We start from the raw sequence: 21,255 nt of genomic DNA, 5'->3' as shown, positions 1-21,255 counted from the left end.
CAAAAAGTGGGTGAAGGATATGAACAGACACTTCTCAAAAGAAGACATTTATGCAGCCAAAAAACACATGAAAAAATTCTCATCATCACTGGCCATCAGAGAAATGCAAATCAAAACCACAATGAGATACCATCTCACACCTGTTAGAATGGCAATCATTAAAAGGTCAGGAAACAACAGGTGCTGGAGATGCTGTGGAGAAATAGGAACACTTTGACACTGTTGGTGGGACTGTAAACTAGTTCAACCCTTGTGGAAGTCAGTGTGGCGATTCCTCAGGGATCTAGAACTAGAAATACCATTTGACCCAGCCATCCCATTACTGGGTATATACCCAAAGGATTATAAATCATGCTGCTATAAAGACACATGCACATGTATGTTTATTGCGGCACTATTCACAATAGCAAAGACTTGGAACCAACCCAAATGTCCAACAATGATAGACTAGATTAAGAAAATGTGGCACATATACACCATGGAATACTATGCAGCCATAAAAAATGATGGGTTCATGTCCTTTGTAGGGACATGGATGAAACTAGAAACCATCATTCTCAGCAAACTATCACAAGGACAAAAAACCAAACACCACATGTTCTCACTCATAGGTGGGAGTTGAACAATGAGAACACATGGACACAGGTAGGGGAACATCACACTCTGGGGACTGTTGTGGGGTGGGGGGAGCGGGGAGGGATAGCATTAGGAGATATACCTAATGTTAAATGACAAGTTAATGGGTGCAGCACACCATCATGGCACATGTATACATATGTAAGAAACCTGCACATTGTGCACAGGTACCCTAAAACTTAAAGTGTAATAATAATAAAATAAATAAAAGAATTAAAAAAAAGCACTCAGATTACAGGTGTGACCCACTGTACCCACCCTTAGAAAATGCTCTTACACATGGAATTTACTGTAGACAGATTTGCTAGATGGTTAAATAGGATATTTCTCCTAGTTGCATATTGGTGAAACCTGTGTTTATTATAATATTTGGAAATAGTATAATAGTTGGTGAGCATAAAAATTACTGATGTTGGGAGGTCTAAGAAAATTATCTTGGTATGTTTGTAAAATTAAATTTTAGGCACAAAGAATGTGGAAAGGAGATGACCAAATTTGGTTATGTCGGTCAGTGTGACATTAATAACCAACTAAATATGTTTAGTGCATAATATAGTTTAAATATTTGAAATGATAACAACATATTCAAGAAAAAAGCTAACTTAAATGGTTGATTGCATAAACTAAACAATAAATTTTAACAATACCCAGATTAGAGCTAACATTATTTGAAGACTCACTTGCTAATATATTTATCATTTCAAACCATACACACAACCCATAAAATATTAGTGGGCTGATCTAAGCAAAGCATAAGTTGGTGTTTAAAGTAAGTTGAGTGGAAAGAAAGCTATAAACCTGTTGCAACTCTCCTTATGCGTATATAAAATGTAAGGTATCATTAAAATCCCCATTCCTTTTAGCAAAGGATTTGAAATGGTTTTGAATAATTCATCAAAACATAAAACATTTTATGAATTAAAACAAAATCATAACCTAGGAAAAAATATGTTAAGCAAAGTATCAGAAGATGGAGGAAAGAAAATACCATGGATTGCTAAAAAAAAAAAAAAAAAAAATTTGCTGAAAGCACTGTTTTGAGAGACCAACTCTGTATCATCTAGGGATGTACTCTTATTATAGTGTCTGACCTGATCCAGAGGTGAAGAAGTACCTCTGTACAGTCCTTTAATGTTACTTCTCATTAAATGTCACTTCTCAGTTGGGCTATTACTGGTAGTATGACAGGTGATATCTTGAGATTGTCTCCTTTTCAGAGGACCTAGAATTCCCTATGCTTTAAAAACCATGCAGGTATAACAGGAATTTTTTTTTTTTGGTATCTTGTTATGAAACATATGTAATTTAAAATGAGGATCATATTTGCTTTTTTCCTTTTAGATAAGGTGTTGCAGTGACAAATAAGTAGCATATTGCAAATACAAATAGTATTTTGTTTTGGAAGATAGTTTACCAGTTGTCCCATTGCCTTCGTTGAGTAATCCTTTTTGTCCGAAGTTTTGATGTCATTTCTATTAATATTTTGTATATACAACTGCTTTTCCCAGTTCACTTATTTATGATAGTACCTATATTTTAATATTGGAAGGAACCGTCCATCTTTACTCTTTAAATAGGTTTTTCGCTTTTCTTAATTACGTTCATTTTCAGATTCTTTAAAAAAAAAATGAATGCATTAGTAATATGAAGAGAGATATATGATATCATAGTACAAGAGCAGTACAATGTTATTTTAAAAAGTATGCTGCATAGAAACCTTTAATTCAATAGGCTTTGAACTGCTTACAATGATATTTAGTAGAGTAATTGTCAGAGAGATGTGTAATGTACTAACTGAGACATGAAGTTTATAACGGCCATGTCACATGTTTAATGTGACATGTAGAGAAATATTTATTTTAAAACTTGGTTGTTTCTAAATTTGTGTTAGAAGTTTGGGTAGGTGATTGAGAGAATATTGTATCAGTCCTGGCTCTTGTTTCTTAAAAAGAGTCAGATATGAGATGTTCTAGTTAAACCTTTTATCTGTAAAGAATTTGAAAACTTACTTGTTAAAGAGGTCAATTTATTTATATTCTGTTCTTACCGCTTGTAGTTTAAAAAAGAATATGGACTTCTTTTTATCTTTTACCTATTATTATTTCATAAACTTTTCATATTTAGTTAATAAATCATGCTTTGAAAGAACTCATGGAAATAGAAGAAGTGAGTGAAAATGTATTACAAGTTCACTTAAATGGTAAGTATGCCATTATTTTGCCATTGGAATTATATAAACTTTGTGGGGTTTTTATATGATGAAACTAAATTCACTTGTATATTTCAAATCCATTTTAATAGTTAGATTTTGAAAGCTAGATCCATGTTTTACTTAGCACACCATATGCAGTATTTTTAGAAATTAAAATAATGAAGGAGTCTCAGAAGGACTCTGGTTTTTGTGTGTTTTTTGGGTTTTTTTTTTTTTTAATCATTCTAATCCCAAGGAGGATTGTTTTTTGATTCTACAGAATGTCTTTATTGCTAAGTTTTAAGAAGAAAGTGATATGAACTAACAGGCTTTGACTGGGAAGATTTACTTAACTGGAAAACAACCTGCTGTATCAAATATGTGTTTCGTTTTAATTAAATACTTTTAAATGGACTTTATTTTAGGACTGCTGCAGATCAATGACAAAATCGCCCTAAAGGAAATCACAAGGCAGTTAAATCTGGAAAATGTAGTTGGAGATAAAGTTTTTGTAAGTATCATTTCAGTTATTTTATTAAATAGACTTTAAGGTAATGTCTTTATACCATATATATTTTTATATTTCTGGAAGGGTAGGGAGAGGTTCAGAAATTCTAAATTGAAATATATGAGATTCTTTCATAAAAATGTGTAATGTATAGGATACATTTAGTCATTAAGTCTACAATACTTGGATGTTTTCATAGTAGGTTATACTAGCTGTAAAATAGCTAAGAAACCCAAGTTTATGTAGATATTCTGAGTTTATTTCATTTTCTGTAAGGTGAATACTTTGATTCTCTATCTCTGGAGATAGATTAACACATTTTTAAAAATACCATGCTCCAGCAGCCTATTTCTACTTTTTTGAGACTGGAGTAGCCTGTGTATAGTAGAAAATGTGCTAAATTTGAAGCTGCAATAGGTGGGTTTCAGTCATGCCTTACAACCCTTTGACTACCTGATAATCTTGAGCTAACAAGTATCTCTGAATTCAGATTCTTGACATGTTAATTGGGCGTTATTTTATTATCCATACTTCACAGGATTATTTTGAAGAAGAAAGAAAACATTACACATCATTTAACTTAAAAAATAATTTGCTGGATGGTAATGTGCTGTACAAATGTCAGTTATCTTATTCTGTTTTCAGAAATTTATTCATACTTCATTATCATATCATCTTATAGTCTCAGGACAGTGAACAACATCAGTAAAAGAAACTGACTTGAAATGTTTTGAAACTTGTATTAAACTTTTACTTTTCACCTTATATATAGGGCCTAAGGAAAACATGATAATTTAATTTTGCAGCTACCTGAATTTTCATGATGAAATTACCTAGCCTCATACTGCTTATGCAGTTGGAGTGGATTATATACATTCCAACTTCATTTTCTGGTTACTGGTGACCATGCAGTGGCATCACTCTAATTTCTGAACTGTGTGCTTTGTGCTGCAATGACACTGCCATAGTTGTGTAAGACTCCTAGCACTTATGAGTTTCTTTCTTTAATAATTAATCTATAAAATTATTAATTACATAATTATATAATCTATACAATTATTATATAATTATATACTCTAAAATTATTAATTATATAATTATATAGTCTAAAAATAATTATATAATTATATAATCTATAAAATTATTATATAATTATATAATCTATGTAATTCTATAATAGGTCATATCTGTATAATTATATAATAGATTATATATAATTATAGTTTATTATATAATTATAGATTATATAATCTAAATTATTAATATATTAATCTAAAATATTAATATAAAATATTAATCTAATCTAAAAGGTTGAGTAAATTTGTCCCTTCCAAAGTCTGTAGGTCTTTGAAGTGCAATTTCAAAATGCCCCATCTATAAATCTAATATTCTACCTCCTGTTTAGAATGTGATGCTGAAGCTAGTGGCCTATACTGAGCCAGACAGTTCTTATTAAGTATGGTCAGTTTGGCTTTTGGTTCCCAGTTGATCTGGATAGGTGTTTCTGACATTTTTAAATGTTACATATTCATATTGGTTTTATGTGAAATAATAAATAGCACAGTTTTTTATCATTCTGTTCTAATCTTCGCTATTATTATCATATAGAGATTATTAGTTTAAGTTGTATCCAAAAATATTTTGGCTGTGTTCCAAGTAAGCATAGCCAAACATGATACGATATACATAAATTCTTCAATATACTCTTGAATAGAGAAATACTGCTATAGAAATTATTAGTTTAATTCCTTCATTATATAAATTTGGCTTCTGCTTAGAGAGCATAATTACGTTGCCGAAGGTCATAAAATGGCAGAGGCTGGACATTATAAGAACCTAAGTCACTTAATTCAACCCACAGCTTTTCTGGTTTGATTGATATAAGCAGACATATATATGTATGTTATACATGCACAAATACGTATTTTATAGAAGCATATACTTAGTATCAGATATAATAATCTTTTAAGCAAAAAGCCTGAAAGGCAAGCTACCTTTGAGTAACTGACCACTGATTTCCCAACAGATTGTCTCTTTGAGGATTTGTTATATTACAGTAAATTATGAATAACACCTCTTGGTCTGCCTGCCTTGGAAATAGCATAACAACATCACAATATGTGAAAGTTTTAAAACTTTTGTGCTATTTTTATGTTAGATCTCTCAACTGGAGAATGAATAAGTGTGTTTCTTTTCTCCTTTATATCTCCTCAAATTTAAAGTTGGCTGTTTCTTTTAATTATGAACTCTGAATGAAGTAAAAATTAATAATTTTAATGAAACAAATATTTTAATGGGGCTTCTACCCACAATCTGGCGCACCTAGATAATGCATCTACTACATTAAGTTTCATCAAGAATATTTAATTGTATCCAAAAATGTTTTGGCTATATTCCAAGTAAACATAGCCAAACATGATGTGATATACATAAATTCTTCAGTATACTCTTGAATAGACAAACATTGTTATAGTATCTAAGGTTTCAAAAAAGCCTTTTCTTTTTGTATCTCATTTAAATTCATGGTTATTTCTTTACCGGTACAAATTAGAGACTTGCAAGACCCCAATTGTGTTTGAAGACACAAAGTAGAATCCATTTCTAGGTCTCAAACTATATTTAGAATATGGCAGTTCTACAAAACTACCTTCAAATAAATTTAACATTCTTTCAGATTTTGTCCGGAAAATATAAAATTTCTTACTTTTCTTTTTCTTCTTTGACTGTTTTATCCTCAAGTTCTAAAATATAAAATTTCAAAGATGACATTGTAATTGCCATTTTCAGTGCTGTGCCATCTTTGCTTAAGTATTTAAGTTTTAGATAGGAAGTATAGAGACACTCAGCAGAGTCTGGGCAGTGACTCTAATAACTAGAAGATATACAGTGTTTATATAAAATCTGAGAATCAGACAGCCATCTTTTGTTCTTTATTTCACTAAACTTTTAATCATTTTATCTCATTTTGTTGTTCAGGGAAGCTTTGCTGAAAACCTTTCATTTCTTCTGGAAGCTTTAAAAAAAGGTAAATATTAACATATTCAGCCATTTCAGAAGATATGTTTTAACTTTATTTTTTCCCTGATTATAAAGGTAATACAAGCTTTTGCCAAAAAAAAACTCTCATAAAATACAGAAACATTAAAAAGAATACAATGTTCACCGTATTCCCACCACTATAACAGTGATTATCTCAATTAGCATTTGGTTTCTTATCTTTATTCAATGATATACTGATCTTTATATCAGTATATTATTGATAGAGATAAATGTAACTTTTTACAACAATAAAATTATTTTACCTATTGTTTTGTAATCAGCAGATTTTGGTCTGCATCATCATTTTTATGGTTCTTGTTTTATAAGGTGCTATTTATTAGTCACCAATTACGGGCTTTTGTTTCTAATTTTTTATAATTAAGAAGAGATACTTAGATGATCATCCAGATATTTCCTGGGATAAATTTCTGTGGGTAGAATTCTGGGTTAAAAGGCACCATCTTTTACATTTAAAAACTACCCTAAAGGTTTAATTTGTAAAAATATTTGATAATACCTTTTTCTTCACAACCTCAAAAACAATTATTATTTTTATGTTTGCCCATATAATAGAAAAACTTTCATCTCTTAGTTTAATTTGAATAATTTTGTTCTTTAATTTGCATAATTCTGGTTGCTTAATTTGCATAATTCTGATAGTGGTGATGCTTGTCATTTCATATTTTTATTGACCTTTGAAATTTCCTGGTTTATGTACAGTCATGTGCCACATAACAACCTTTAATTCAATGATAGACCACATATGTGACAGTGGTCCTATTAGATTATAAAACCATATTTTTACTGTACCTTTCCTGTGTTTAGATATGTTTAGATACACAAATACTTCCCATTGTGTTACAGTTGCCTACACTATCACATGTTCATAGGTTCATAGCCTAGGAGCAATAGGCTATGCCATATAGCCTAGGTGTCTAGTAGGCTATACCATCTAGGCTTGTGTAAGTATACTCTTAGGATGCTTGTACAATGATGCAATCACCTAACAATACATTTCTCAGAACATATCTCTGTCATTAAGGGACACACGACTGTATTTCCTGTTGGATCTTTGACCTATTGTGGTAATGTTTATCTTATGCTTATTTATCGGAATTTTTGTGTTTTATTTTTCTCTTCCCTTAAGTTTGGTTTGGACTTCCCTGCTGATCTAAAGTTTTATGTTTTCCACATAGTTAATTTTATCTAGAAAGTTTTTTCTCTCCTCAGATTATAAAAACATTGATCCATCTTTTTATTTAATATATATATTTGTAATTTATAATTTGTTTGGAATTCTGATTTTACCTGTAAAGTAGGGATCTTTCAATAGACTAATTTTCCCCACTGATGTATAATGCAATATTTTATCAAATACTAAAATTCTATATTAGTACATAAGTCTCTTTCCAGACTTTTGAGTAATCCCTTTGGTTTTGTACCAGTATTAAGTCATTTAGGCTATTGTATTTGTTATTTGTTGAAATAAGTCTTTCTTTTATCAGATATTTGTTTCACTTTTTAACACAAATATAAAGGCGTTAAACCTAAGGTAAAAAGGATTCTTTTACTAAAGTTGTTTCCATTATTGAAGTGAGAAAAATGTAACCAGAGGGTGATGTGGAACTTTCCCCATGAAAAGCATTTTAGTTGAAATGCTAAAAGTTATGCTTCAAGGGAGTTTAAGTGGCTTTAGTTGAACTTTATAATCTAAAAGTTTGTTTTATAAAAAGTATTTCTACAAGAAATGTACGTTGTATTTCTACTAAATAAACAACTCTCTTTTAAAGCATTAGTTTTGTTCATTAATTAGTGACTCCCCTTATATTTTAATCTTAAAGTGTTTTGGTTCTGTGTAGGTATAGAAAACTGTCAATTTTATAATCATTAAATAAGAATTATATTTACGTAATTATAAAAATAATAGTCTTTAGTCATTTAAATGATTTTTGACATTTTTAAACAACAAACTCTACTAGAGTCTAGGAACTAGACTGCACTTTTTATTTTTTGGAGATGGACTTTCACTCTTCTTGCCCAGGCTAGAATACAATAGTGGGATGGTGTGATCTCGGCTCACTGCATCCTCCGCCTCTGCAGTTCAAGAGATTCTCCTGCCTCAGCCTCCCAGGTAGCTAATTTTTTTTTTTTTTTTTTTTTTTTAATAGCAGAGATGGGGTTTTACCATGTTGGCCAGGCTGGTCTCAAACCCCTGACCCTAGGTGATCCACCCACCTCGGCCTCCCAAAGTGCTGGGATTACGGGCGTGAGTCACCATGCCTGGCCTAGACTGAACTTTTTTTTTTGAGATGGAGTTTCACTCTCGTTGCCCAGGCTGGAGTGCAGTGGCACGGTCTTGGCTCACCGCAACCTCTGCCTCCCGGGTTCAAGCAATTCTCCTGCCTCAGCCTCCCGAGTAGCTGGGATTACAGGCATGCGCCACCACACCTGGCTAATTTTGTATTTTTAGTAGAGATGGGATTTCTCCATGTTTGTCAGGCAGGTCTCAAACTTCTGACCTCAGGTGATCCACCCGCCTCGGCCTCCCAAAGTGCTGGGATTACAGGCTTGAGCCACCACGCCCAGCCTAGACTGAACTTCTTGAGAGCAGTCGGGGCTGTCTTTGTCCTTTGAATAATTTTTTTCTGTTGAATGAACGTATATGCGTCAGTAAATCCCCTACCCAAAGTAGGCTATCAGAATGTTTATAGAATTGAGTTTTAAAAACTGAAATATAGTAAATAGTTTGGAAATTTAGGAAAGGTGGATATAATTTCTTATTAATGTAATGCTCTTATTTTATCTTAGGTGACCGAACTAGCAGTTGCCCAGTGGTCTTCATATTAGATGAATTTGATCTTTTTGCTCATCATAAAAACCAAACACTTCTCTATAATCTTTTTGACATTTCTCAGTCTGCACAGACCCCAGTAGCAGTTATTGGTCTTACATGTAGATTGGTAAGTCTTTCTGTTCATTAAAAAAATTGATTATAATATTTTAAAATTCAAGCTTAATTGCTGACACTACTAGTCTTTTCTCACTTATTTAGGTCATTATATTAGGCATTTTAAAAATTTTGTTTCAGCAGTGCCTGGTGTATTTATCCTGCTTTTCAGCTCAAATTGAGGAAAACAATTTAATAGTTACCTTAGCCCATTAATGAATACCTCCCTCCTCCCAGTGAAATTACTGAAGAAAAAAGTATGAAATCAGATTATGCTAATAAATATAATTTCTACATTATCAAGTAATGAGGTGGTTAAATAATCTCACCACTATTTGAGAAAACTTGGTAATAGTTTTTAAGATTTTTTACCATATTTTGAAGAGGCTTGAAATCAACTCTAAGTAATACTATTCCAACTTTCAAAGTACACATCTCCAGAAATGGGAAAGATTCTACCAAGCACTGACAGTAGATAGTGGCTTCTTCATTCCATGGGATATTTTAGAATGATTTTAACTATAGTCTAAATATCACTATCACTTTGCTTTGTGAAGGCTCTGTACATATTGAACCATGTGTACCTTTGGACAGCAGTACAGGCCTTTTTGTGTTTACCTTCTTACTTGTAGTATGAACTTCCTTACTGAATTCAGATAAAACTGGTATTGAAGAGTGCCTTGGCCCATTTTGTGTTGCTATAACATAATACCTGAGACTTGGTAATTTTTAAAGAAAAGAGGTTTATTTATCTCACAGTTCTGCAGGCTGAGAAATTCAAGGGCATGGCACTGGCTTTGTTGCAAGGGTTTTCATGCTGCATAACATGGTGGAAGGTCAAATGGGAAACGGATATGTGCAGAAACGAACCAGATAGGAGTTGGAACCTCAATTTATAACAACTCGCTGTCTCAAGAACTAATCTATCCCCATGAGAACAAGAACTCACTCCAGTAAGAGGGCATTAAATCTATTCATGAGGGTCCACTCCAGTGACTCCCACTGTTGCACTGGCAATTAAATTTCAACATGAGATTTGGTGGGGACAAACCACATCCAAACCATAGCAAAGTTGTCTCTTTTCTCATGCTGTGACTGCCATGCCTCCATAGCTTTCTTGCAATCCTCTTCCCCCTCCATTCTCGGCAGACATGTCAGGCACATTTACACATTCACATCTCCTTTCCTACAGCCCTTTTTCTTTTTCAGAAAAGTGAAACTTTTTACTAATTCATATTTCAACAGTCCTCCTTCCAGTGCTGTTTCCCTATAGAGTGACTGTCATTTGCCCCTCCTTCCCTGTGCTCTAGAGCTTATGATACATGGCTTTAGTATAAACACCCCTCATACATCACTGGCTGGTGCTGCACATATCTTTATTCCTCCTTGCCAAAAGCAGCAGGCTATGACAAGGATCAAAGAAGCACCCTCCTTCTTGCCAAAAAAAAAAAAAATCTTCCTTTGGGTGGAAGTGGCTGTGGTGAGTGTTGTTGACCCAATGACGGACCAAATAAAATGCCAGTAACTTCTTAGCAGTGTTGTCAGATGTTCTTTTTTATTGTATATATATAATTCTCCAACTGTGTAGTTCTTTCAAGTGTAATTTTTTTCTTTTTTTTTTTTTTGAGATGGAGTCTTGCTCTGTCGCCCAGGCTAGAGTACAATGGCATAATCTCAGCTCACTGCAACTTCCACCTTCCGGGTTCAAGCAATTCTCCTGCTTTAGCCTCCCAAGTAGCTGGGATTACAGCCACACACCACCATGCCTGGCTAATTTTTGTATGTTTAGTAGAGATGGGGTTTCACCATGTTGTCCAGGCTGCTCTCGAACTCCTGACCTCATGATCTGCCCCTCTTGGCCTCCCAAAGTGCTGAGATTACAGGCGTGAGCCACTGTGCCTGGCCTCAAGTATAATTTTATCTGTGTATCCATGCTTATAGGGAGAAAACAAAAGTGTAGAGGGAGTAGTGACTTTGCCAGCAAGCATCTTCTTCTCCATTGGGAGTAATTCATTTTTGTTTTTTGGTTTTGTTTTGGTTTTACTAGTTCCTGTATGCCCACATTGCCAACTTCTGTCATTACTGCCTACTACAAAGACAGTATTTACTTCCATCTCTTTTCATTCCCAAATTTAGGGTCTGAATTGTTGCTTGTATAGATTATTACTTCCACTGTCTACCTATATGGGTGGCCTAGAACTCTTTCTTAATAGAAAATAAATGTGCAATATCTGAATCTCTGAATATAACCTTTCTTGTCTTTTAATTCTCATGCTGGCACTATACTTTTCTTTGACCTCATAAAAACATTCAAAATTTTTTATTCACCTTCCAGCCTCCTACCTCGGGCTATTAGTCTTTCCTGTCCTCCTTCCCAAACTAACCATGATCCCATTTTGATCACTTGAATTCTTTCCTCTATATCATGATTTCTTCACGTAGGTATTATGAGAGTCATCTGGCTAGATGTGGAAATGTATGTTTCTGGGCTTAAACTACTCCCCTTTTAAAAAACTTTATAACATTTCAACAATATACATAGGAAAGAATAAATACTGAGCCCTGAATTCCTTTCTCCACTCATTGCCAAGATTCAATTACTACAGACTAATTTTACTTATCCTCAACATCTCCTTTCATTCCTGTATTATTTTGAGGCAAAAACTAGGTATTATATCATTTTATCAGTAAGTATTTTAGAATGTATTTTTAGGAGATAAGAGCTCTTTAAAAATATATTTCCCTAATATAATTGTTATATTAGCTGTAATTCCTTAAAGTCATCAAATATCATGTCACTGTTCAAATTTGGGGTTGGGGGCTTTTTAAAACAGCTTTATTGAGATGTAATTTATACCATACAATTCACTCATTTAAATTATACAATTAACAGGGTTTTTGTTTATTCATAGAGTTGTGCATTTATCACCACAGTTTAAGAGCCACATACCTTTTAGTGATCACCCCAAATCCCCTGTTCCCTCCCCAGCCCTATGCAACCACTAATCTACTAATCCACTTTCTGACTGTATAGTAATTTTTGAATCATACAACGTATAGTTTTGTGTGACTGTCTTCAACATGTTTTCAGAGTTGATCTGTGTTACAGCATATATCAGCCCTTTATTCCTTTTTATTACCAAATAATATTCTGTTGTGTAGATATACCATACTTTGTTTATCCATTCATCAGCTGATGGACATTTGGGTTGTTTATATTTCTTAAGCTATTAAAAATAATACTGCTACAAACATTCACATACACTTTTTTTGTGGTTATCTGGTTTCATTTGTCTTGGTTGTATACCTTGGAGTGTAACTTAAGTAATATATATTATACTATACTATATATATATAGATGTATATATACATATATATAAATTATATATATTATATATTATGCTGTGTACTATAATATATTTTGAAAAATTGCTCAAGTTCATTATTAAAAAGAGATTTAGGAATGACAATTCCTGCAATATATGTGACTTAGGAAGACAACTTACTTATTGTGCTTTTAATGTCTTGGATAGTTTGAATGTCTATCAGTTTTATGGAAGTGTTTTCTTCATTTAAGAACACTTCGTATGTCCTTACAAGCAGTACATATTAGTTATCGTTTGGTTTTTCGTGTTCTTTGACAGTAAATTTGATTCCTGATTTCTTTTTAAGGAAAAATAACACAAATACAAATAGAGTCTAAAAGCATTACTATTTAAAAAAAAAAAAAAAGCCGGAAGATAACTTACAAATGCCATGTTGCATTTCTGCCACTTTCGTCTCCTAAAGTTGGTTCCTGCTACCTATCATGCTATTAATTTTTTAATCTCAGTTCTTCATAGAATGTACAGAATTCCTTATTGACACTCTTGGTGTTACTGTGACATATAGCTATTCAATATTGTCAGTTTTTTTAAACGGTCATGTTGGGTCTTGGAATGTTACAGATTAGCTGAGAGTAACATGGTGGGAAAAAGGCATGACATCACCAACCCAGCAGATGCCTGGAGGTGGATTATTTAGTTTGCATAAAATGTCTTAAACGTTTAATTATGTATTGTAGACTAAACATTACTAATTATAGGTGATAGTTTACTTATACCTCTAACATTGGTACAGTGTTTTTTTTTAAAAACATTCGTCTTCCTTATAGAGATTTCTGTTTGTTTTTAAGGATATTTTGGAACTCTTAGAAAAAAGAGTGAAGTCAAGATTTTCTCACCGGCAGATACACTTAATGAATTCATTTGGTTTTCCACAGTATGTTAAAATATTTAAAGAACAGTTATCTCTACCTGCAGAGTTTCCAGACAAGGTTTTTGCTGAGAAGTGGAATGAAAATGTTCAGGTAACTTAAAGGCAATAAAGCTAAATGTTCCTTGCTATATGATTTAAAACAATTAAAACACAAATTTTAGAAATTAGTAAATTAACACAAAGTTTCTAATATTGCTGAGGGATAACGCTGCGGGAATACAAATTATATACTTTTTAAAAATTTTCTTCTTATAACAGACAGTTGAAATGTCGTATCTCCTGAATTCTATCTCAAAAGAACATCACAGTTAAGCTTTAGGATTTATGTTATTAGTTTGAAGTAAACTTTAATGAGGCTTTAGTTTTATCTATATGTGGTTTATATTTTAGATAATTTTATTTTATATATTTTACATATTTAGCAATAATAATAGTAAATAATGATAAATAAATGTTAGTGACTCATACCTATTCTGTGTGGATTTTTTTTTTCTTCCAGTTTTCATTAGCAACTTCAGCTTTTATTTTGTTGGGCCTTAAGAGGCAGTACAGACTGTGCACCTCCGGTTATATTATCTAATAGGTGATCACATCTCACAGTCCCTGGAGACCTGAGAGTCTTAGATACAAAGGCAGGTTCATATGTTGTTTTAAAGATTTGCCACACCTTTGAGACTATAAATTTACCTGTGCTTAAAATATTCTCAACACACTAGCATTTTAATCTTACGCTGTCAAAAAGTTTCAGTTGGCAAAGAGAAAGGAGGAAGTATGCATGTGTGTGTGTATTTAATAACATAATTGAAAAACATTGTTAATGAATAAGTCCCTTATACTAGAATCTCAAAAAATATTGGCCTTGTGAGAGTGGAAAATAATATAGAGTCCCTGGCTCTGAAGGAATTGGGAAAAACTGATTTATAGTGTTAAAATACCGGTAAGGATAATTAGATCTTTGAATAGAATTACACAGTCTATATTCACTGACTCTATAAAAAAGATTGTTTTATTTTAAAGCAGTAGTGGTAGATTGTATTTTTACCATGAATTTTTAAATACTAATACTAAATTGGAAGCGTTCTGCATTTAGTTTGTTCTTTAAATGATTATTGTTTTGATTATAAAATATAGTCTGCTCATGTAAGCACTATTTTGACACGTTTCATTTTTTAAAAATATCATAAAAGTTTATTGAACAAAATGTAATCACTGCAAAAGAATACATGACAAACAGTGGAAGTTTCCCTTAAGACTGTATCAATTCTCCTTTCTTCTACTATGGAATACTTGGTCTACAACATTGCAGAGTTTACATACATGCTAAATATGTTGTTTTTACATAGGACTCAAAGCCTACATATTTTTATATTACTTTTTTCCCATCGTTATGATTGATAATTCCCTGTTCTTTTTCTTAATACAACTATACATAATTGTATGTAAAAATAGCTGACATTATCTTTAAAATTCAGATATTATGCCTTGATATAATTAGGTATGGATCCTCCCTTCCACTAAATCTTTCCTGAGACTCGGATATTTCAATTACCTGACCAAGTGTCTTTGATACTATTTCTAATTATAGGATTCCATCTATAGGAGCACTTTCTTTGTAGTTGGTACTCCCACATTGTCCACTTTTACTGGGGTCTGGTGTGGACCAGACCTCTGGATCTTCAGCTTTTAGATCTACTTTTCAGTGCCTCACAGACTTTCATCTTCTACAACTCCTGAACTGATTGTCTTATTCCACCAGTATGTTTTTCTGGCTGTTTTAGAGATTCAAATGTAGTCTTTCATAGTATTTAAATGTCTGTACTTTCCATGGGCTTTTTTTTTTCCATACCTGCTCACACTTAATCTTCTTAAGGTAACTACATGGTCTAGGTTGCACTGTGCCATTTTTCGTCCACTTTCCTTCCCAACTGTGTTGCATTCTGAGCATCTCAAATTGAGTCTATAAATAAAGAGGATGCTGGGTGAACATGACTTAGAAAATGGTAACCATGTGTTAGTAGCGTAACTAATCTACTTTCTGGACTTTTGTTGCAGACCTTAAATCCCCTGAATGTGAGCACTATCTTGTCATCATTTTGACAGACTTAATAGTCAGTTTCATTAAGTAGAACCAGTGTCACTGGTGTTTCTGTCTCTGAGTTCTAATATATTCTTCCCCTATCCTGATCATCTTGTGCCTCTCTTTGGTACGTGAATAAAATGAGCTTCACTTGAAAAATCTGTCAGCACCATGGTCAGAGTCCCTGCCTTGTGGAGTAGGGTGGTAGCTGCATTAAGGGAGCTATTCTTTCTCATAGTGCTGATTATCCAGGAAGCTATTTTTAATGGCAGGATTAAGCCAATAGCAGTGATACAGATAACAGGTCACACATGGAATCTCCTCCAAGAAATATCTTCAGGATAAGATTGAACCTTGATATCCTGCCTAATTTGAAGGTTTGTTTTAGCCCTACTTCAAATGAGTCAAATAAGCAGAGTAGACTGTATCTTAGCATGGCAGTATAAGAGGGATCCTTTAAAAAGAACATTTAAAAGAATCATACCTTATTCTCCTCAAATGAAATCCCCCAAAGTACTGTAGCTTATGTGGTTGTTGATAATAGCCTTATCCTCAAATAGAGTATAGTGTTTGAATCAAGATGGAATTAAAAATATAATGAACAAGGTTAGACAATTTTTTTTTGTTTAAGTGGCTTATGTAGATAAGGTAGGCATTTTAAAAAGCAGAATAAGTAATTATAGAGCAAGAAGGTGATAGCTTTTAGAAAGAGGGGGAATTGGAGTCAAACCACTAAAAATAAAGAGATAAAGTAGGAAGGTGGAGTATAGAAGATTAACCTTTGAAGCATCATGTCAAGGAGAGGCAAATACAGGTTTTAAAAATAATTGATTCTTGCAGAGAAAATTTCTTCAATTTTGTCCCAGGTGATTTTCTTTAGTTTTCCTAAGTGCTCCGATTTTACCACGTCAACTTTTACAAGTTACAGATTACAGAAGCCAAGACTATAGTTTGCCTGCGATATTTAGCCACATATCTTCCATATTGCAATTTTAAAACTGTGGCAAAGCTAAACAAATTTTTTTTAAATTTCCAAAAGGTATTACTTTTTTTTTTATGTTCACCCTGCGTACTTCCAAGGATATTCTACCATGTTTGTGATAGAAAAAGGTATATATAGTAACCAGAAGTCCTTTAAAATACAAAGAGAAGACTAGAAACAATAGCAAGGGAGTGGGAACTATAATTAAGATAATATATTTCCTGAGAGTATAAAATTTTATTCCAGTAGACTAGAACTTACTTCTGAATCTGGTCTTCTTAGAGTGGACAAAGACATATAATTACAGCTCTAGAAAATACAGAAATGCTTAGTTTTCTGGGCTTTTTTTTTTTTTTTTTTTTTTTTTAAAAAGAATCCTTATTCCATGCAGATGATTTTTGAAAACTTATGTCAGTCTTTTCCAGGCCTTTCTTGGCTCTGCTACCTCTGAATTTACTCTTTTTTCATCTAATCTTTTCTTCAATGCCAGTGTTCCTCACTTTCCATTCAACCCTAATTACTGCAGTCACTTGCCTCTTTAGATGGTACTTTCTCAAAGGGCCCTGGTGATCTTTGAATTTCTAAAGCCATTAGCCTCTACTCAAATATATCTTAATTTTACAAAGTAGTTTATATTGTTGAACCTCACTTCTCTCTTAAAACTTTCTTCCCTTTTTTTCTAGATCTCTGCTCTGTCTTAGATTCTCTTCCAGTCTTTGGTATCTTTCTTAATTTCTTAGTTTTTCTCTTTTCCCGCCTACTACTTAAATATTAATAATCCAAGATTCATTTTTTGACCACATTTCACTTTTCACAGGCCATTTTGTTTCCCATAGATCATCTTTGATTTTTATCTTCTACCTTTCAAACCCTTCCTTCTCTTCTGCTACCACTTAATTCTCTACCAGATATATCTCCTATAAACATCTTAATTCTCTTTTGTCTTCATAACACTCAGATAATTCCGACCCACTTTACCTCTTGTCTGGACAGCTACCTCCAATTAGGTTTTTCTGCCTTTTCTTTTTCTACATTCACTTTGCCAGTAATTGAAACTCCAGTACGTGACTACTCATTTTCTGCCAATGTGTGATAATTTTCCTCCTACTCATGCTGTTCCCTGTAACTGGAATGCTCTTCCTTCTTTTTTAAATCTCTTACCTCATCCAGTGTAAGCATTCTTTATACTGCTTTACCTTGTTTCCCTAGGTACAGTAACTCATGCACTTCTGTTTTTGTGCTGCATTTTGTTTATTTCACTAGTATGACTGTGTAGTAGTTTCCCTTATTCAGGTACGAATTTGGGGTTAGCAAGGATTGTTTTATCATTGTGTTTATTGAATTAACGTAAAGAACAGGATAAGAAAATCAGTAGACTGGAAACTTTATTTTGGTTTTAGTGTTCTACAAATAAGACCAACATCTATTTAATAATGAATTAATATTAGATAGAGTTAGTAAGGTACACCAAACAGTAAGGCACAGGATTGTATTTAGGTTTTAAACTACATCTTTCCTCAATTTTGGCTTCTTTTTTTCTTTTCCCTTTAGTATCTCTCAGAAGATAGAAGTGTGCAAGAAGTACTACAGAAGCATTTCAATATCAGCAAAAACCTGCGGTCATTACACATGCTATTGGTTTGTATTAGTTTTGTTTTATTGCTTGTTGCTTTGTTTTTGTTTTTAATAGTGACAGGGTCTCACTTTGTTGCCCAGACTGGTTGCGAACTTCTGGCCTTAAGCCATCCTCCCACCTCTGCCTCCCTAAGTGCTGACATTACAAGCATCAACCACTGTGCCCAGCCTACTTTTATCATTTTCTATCTTTCATTAGATAATTAAGTTTTTATGGGAATTGATTAAACCTGTAGGTAAATTTTGGGAGAATCGACATGCATTGGAACACTACATCGAGTGTTCCAATCTCTGAATAGGGTTCATATCTCCTTTTATTTGATTTCTTGTTTGATTACTTTCATCAGCATTTTATAGCTCTTACTACACAGATGATGTACTTATTTAATGTGTATACCAATATTTAATTTGTTAGAACAATTGTAAATGGTGTTTTGAAGTTTTGGTTTCCCACATATTCATTACATTTCCCACATATCCATTACATATAGAATATGTGATTGATTACATATATACACATCAGTATATAGAAATGTGATTGACTTATAGTCTATGCTGAACTCATTTATTCTAAGAGATTTTTTAATAGATTCCTTGGGACTTTTGATGTAGACCATTACATTTTTCACAAATAGGACGGTTTTTTTTTTCTTTCCAATCTGTATGCCTTTTATTTCTTTTCTTGCCTTTTTGCAATGGCTAGAATTTCCAGTGTTATGTTGAATTAGAGCAGTGAGAGTGGACATCCTTTCTTGTTCCCAGTCTTAGGAAGAAAGGATTCAAACTTTTACCATTATCAGGTTGAGGTAATCCTCATCTGTTTGTAACTTGCTGAGAGTTTCTTATAAATGGGTGTTGGATTTTGTCAAATGCTTATTCTCGATCGTTTTGCATGATCATATTTCTCTTTAACCTGTTGATATATTTGATTACATTATTTTTTGAGTGTTGAACCAGCTTTATATACCTGGAATAAATCCTACTTGGTTATGATGTTTTGCCAAGTAATTATATCTTAAGCTTACATAATACCAATATCAAACAAGAATGACTTAATTGTTCTGAAAATTAACTTTCTTCACTAAGAGTATTTGGTTTTAGTCTAATATATCTAGAAAATTATGGCAAATACCTTTGAAAGACAGGATAGTTTTGGTTTCATAGAAAGGTCATTTTTAATAATAATAATAGAATAATAATGACAGTAGCTACCATTTATGGACTAGCATATGAGCCAAGTACTGTTGATACTAGTAGTACCTATATTATGTCTGGCCATTGGAATAATCTTATTTTTTATTCTTACCCCTAAAGAAATTGAGGCTCCTTAAAGCTAAATAACTTGCCAAAGGTCACACTACTAGTAGATAACAAAGCCAGGACTTAATCCAAAGCTCTCTGGCTTCAAGTTTGTGTCCTACTTGGCTGTAGCGTTCACCCATGCTCATATACAAGTTTTCTTTCCTCATTGCTGCTTCTGCTGAGGAAATTTGTCTTTTTATCCCTATTTACTTTTCCTCTATTGTCAAAAGCATACTGCCATTTTCAGCAACAGCTGTCTTTATCATGAAGGAATTTGGGGACTAGTAATTTTTAGAGGAGGTGTGTGTGTGTGTGTCTGTGTGTGTGTATATATATATGGATTTTGTCATATATATATATATATACATGGATTTTGTCATATATACATATATATATATATATATATATATATACACACACACACACACACACACACATCTCCATCTGGGAAAATATCTCTGCCTCAGTATTGTCAATATTAACGGCCATTGTTCTGCCATTTTTCTATTACATTTTTAATTCATGGTAATGAATTAAATAATGGCTTGTTTTCTGTCATATGGGATTCTGCTTTCAGGGCTGCTTACTCATATTCTTAGCTCATCCCATTATTTGTTGTCATTGTCTTACTGTGGAAGCTCATTATAGATTACGGATTTTCGGCCTCTCCAGTAACCAGAGAAATACTACAATTAAACTTTTTTTTCTTGCCAATCTAGTGGGTGTTAAAGGTTATGCTTGATGGTATCATGACTGTGACTATTAATATTTATTGCTGCTGCCAACATAAATATGTGTAAGTGCTTTGGAGAGCAATTTAGCAAATTAGGTAACTAGAGAAACATACTTACACTAATTAGAGAAACTCTGGTTACCTAATGCACAGGAAGACATGTCCAAGGTTGTTTATTGCAGTCTTGTTTATAATTGGGAAAAAAAAGAAATGACAGATGTCTGTCAATAGGAAATTAGGAAATGAATAATTGTGGATATATACAAAGAAATATAACAAAAAAATGAATAAACCAGAATTGATACTGCCTCAACATGGGTAAAACCTCACAGTGAAGAGAGTTGTGAAGATACAATATATTTATATAAAAGTTGAAAATTACTCTGTTGTATAATACATGTATATGTAGTAGAATTATACAGTATTAGGTTGGTGCAAAAGTTACCATTACTTTCAGTGCCCAAAATGGCAATTACTTTTGCACCAACCTAATAGTATAGACATACTTGGTGGTTTTATGTGGGGAAGAGTAGAGTCCAATCCGGAGGAGATGGGCTTCAACTCTAAAATCATATTTCTTAAGCAGGGAAAGTAGTCATGGATATTTATTATTCTCTGTTGCCTTTGTATATGTTAAAAAAAAATTCTTATTCCTTTGTGTCCTCATAGCTTAGCTCCCACATATATCAGTGAGAACATATGATGTTTGGTTTTCCATTCCTGAGTTACTTCACTTAGAATAATAGTCTCCAGTCTCATCCAGGTCATTGCAAATGCTGTTAGTTCATTCCTTTTTATGACTGTAGTATTCCATAGTATATATATACCACAGTTTCTTTATCCACTCGTTGATTGATGGGCATTTGGGTTGGTTCTACGATTTTGCAGTTGTGAGTTGTGCTGCTATAAACATGCACATGCAAGCATCTTTTTCAAATAATGACTTAT

At 32.9% G+C, this 21,255-nt stretch overlaps 1 protein-coding gene across 23 annotated transcripts in view; it reads left to right on the top strand.

Moving 5' to 3' along the window:
- The window catches only part of ORC4 (origin recognition complex subunit 4), a 92,880-nt gene that overhangs the window by 63,260 nt on the left and 8,365 nt on the right, over positions 1-21,255 (top strand). For all 23 annotated transcript variants that reach the window (NM_001132980.1, XM_009237693.4, XM_063712506.1 and 20 more), the window contains 6 exon segments: positions 2,761-2,836; positions 3,253-3,338; positions 6,312-6,360; positions 9,183-9,334; positions 13,496-13,669; positions 18,189-18,275. In NM_001132980.1, the coding sequence (NP_001126452.1) occupies positions 2,761-2,836; positions 3,253-3,338; positions 6,312-6,360; positions 9,183-9,334; positions 13,496-13,669; positions 18,189-18,275 (624 nt within the window).

Source organism: Pongo abelii, chromosome 11 (genome assembly GCF_028885655.2).
Source record: "Pongo abelii isolate AG06213 chromosome 11, NHGRI_mPonAbe1-v2.0_pri, whole genome shotgun sequence".
Classification (NCBI taxonomy): Eukaryota; Metazoa; Chordata; class Mammalia; order Primates; family Hominidae; genus Pongo; species Pongo abelii.
Note: the sequence above shows the minus strand (reverse complement) of the source record. Positions and strands in the feature narration are given on the sequence as shown.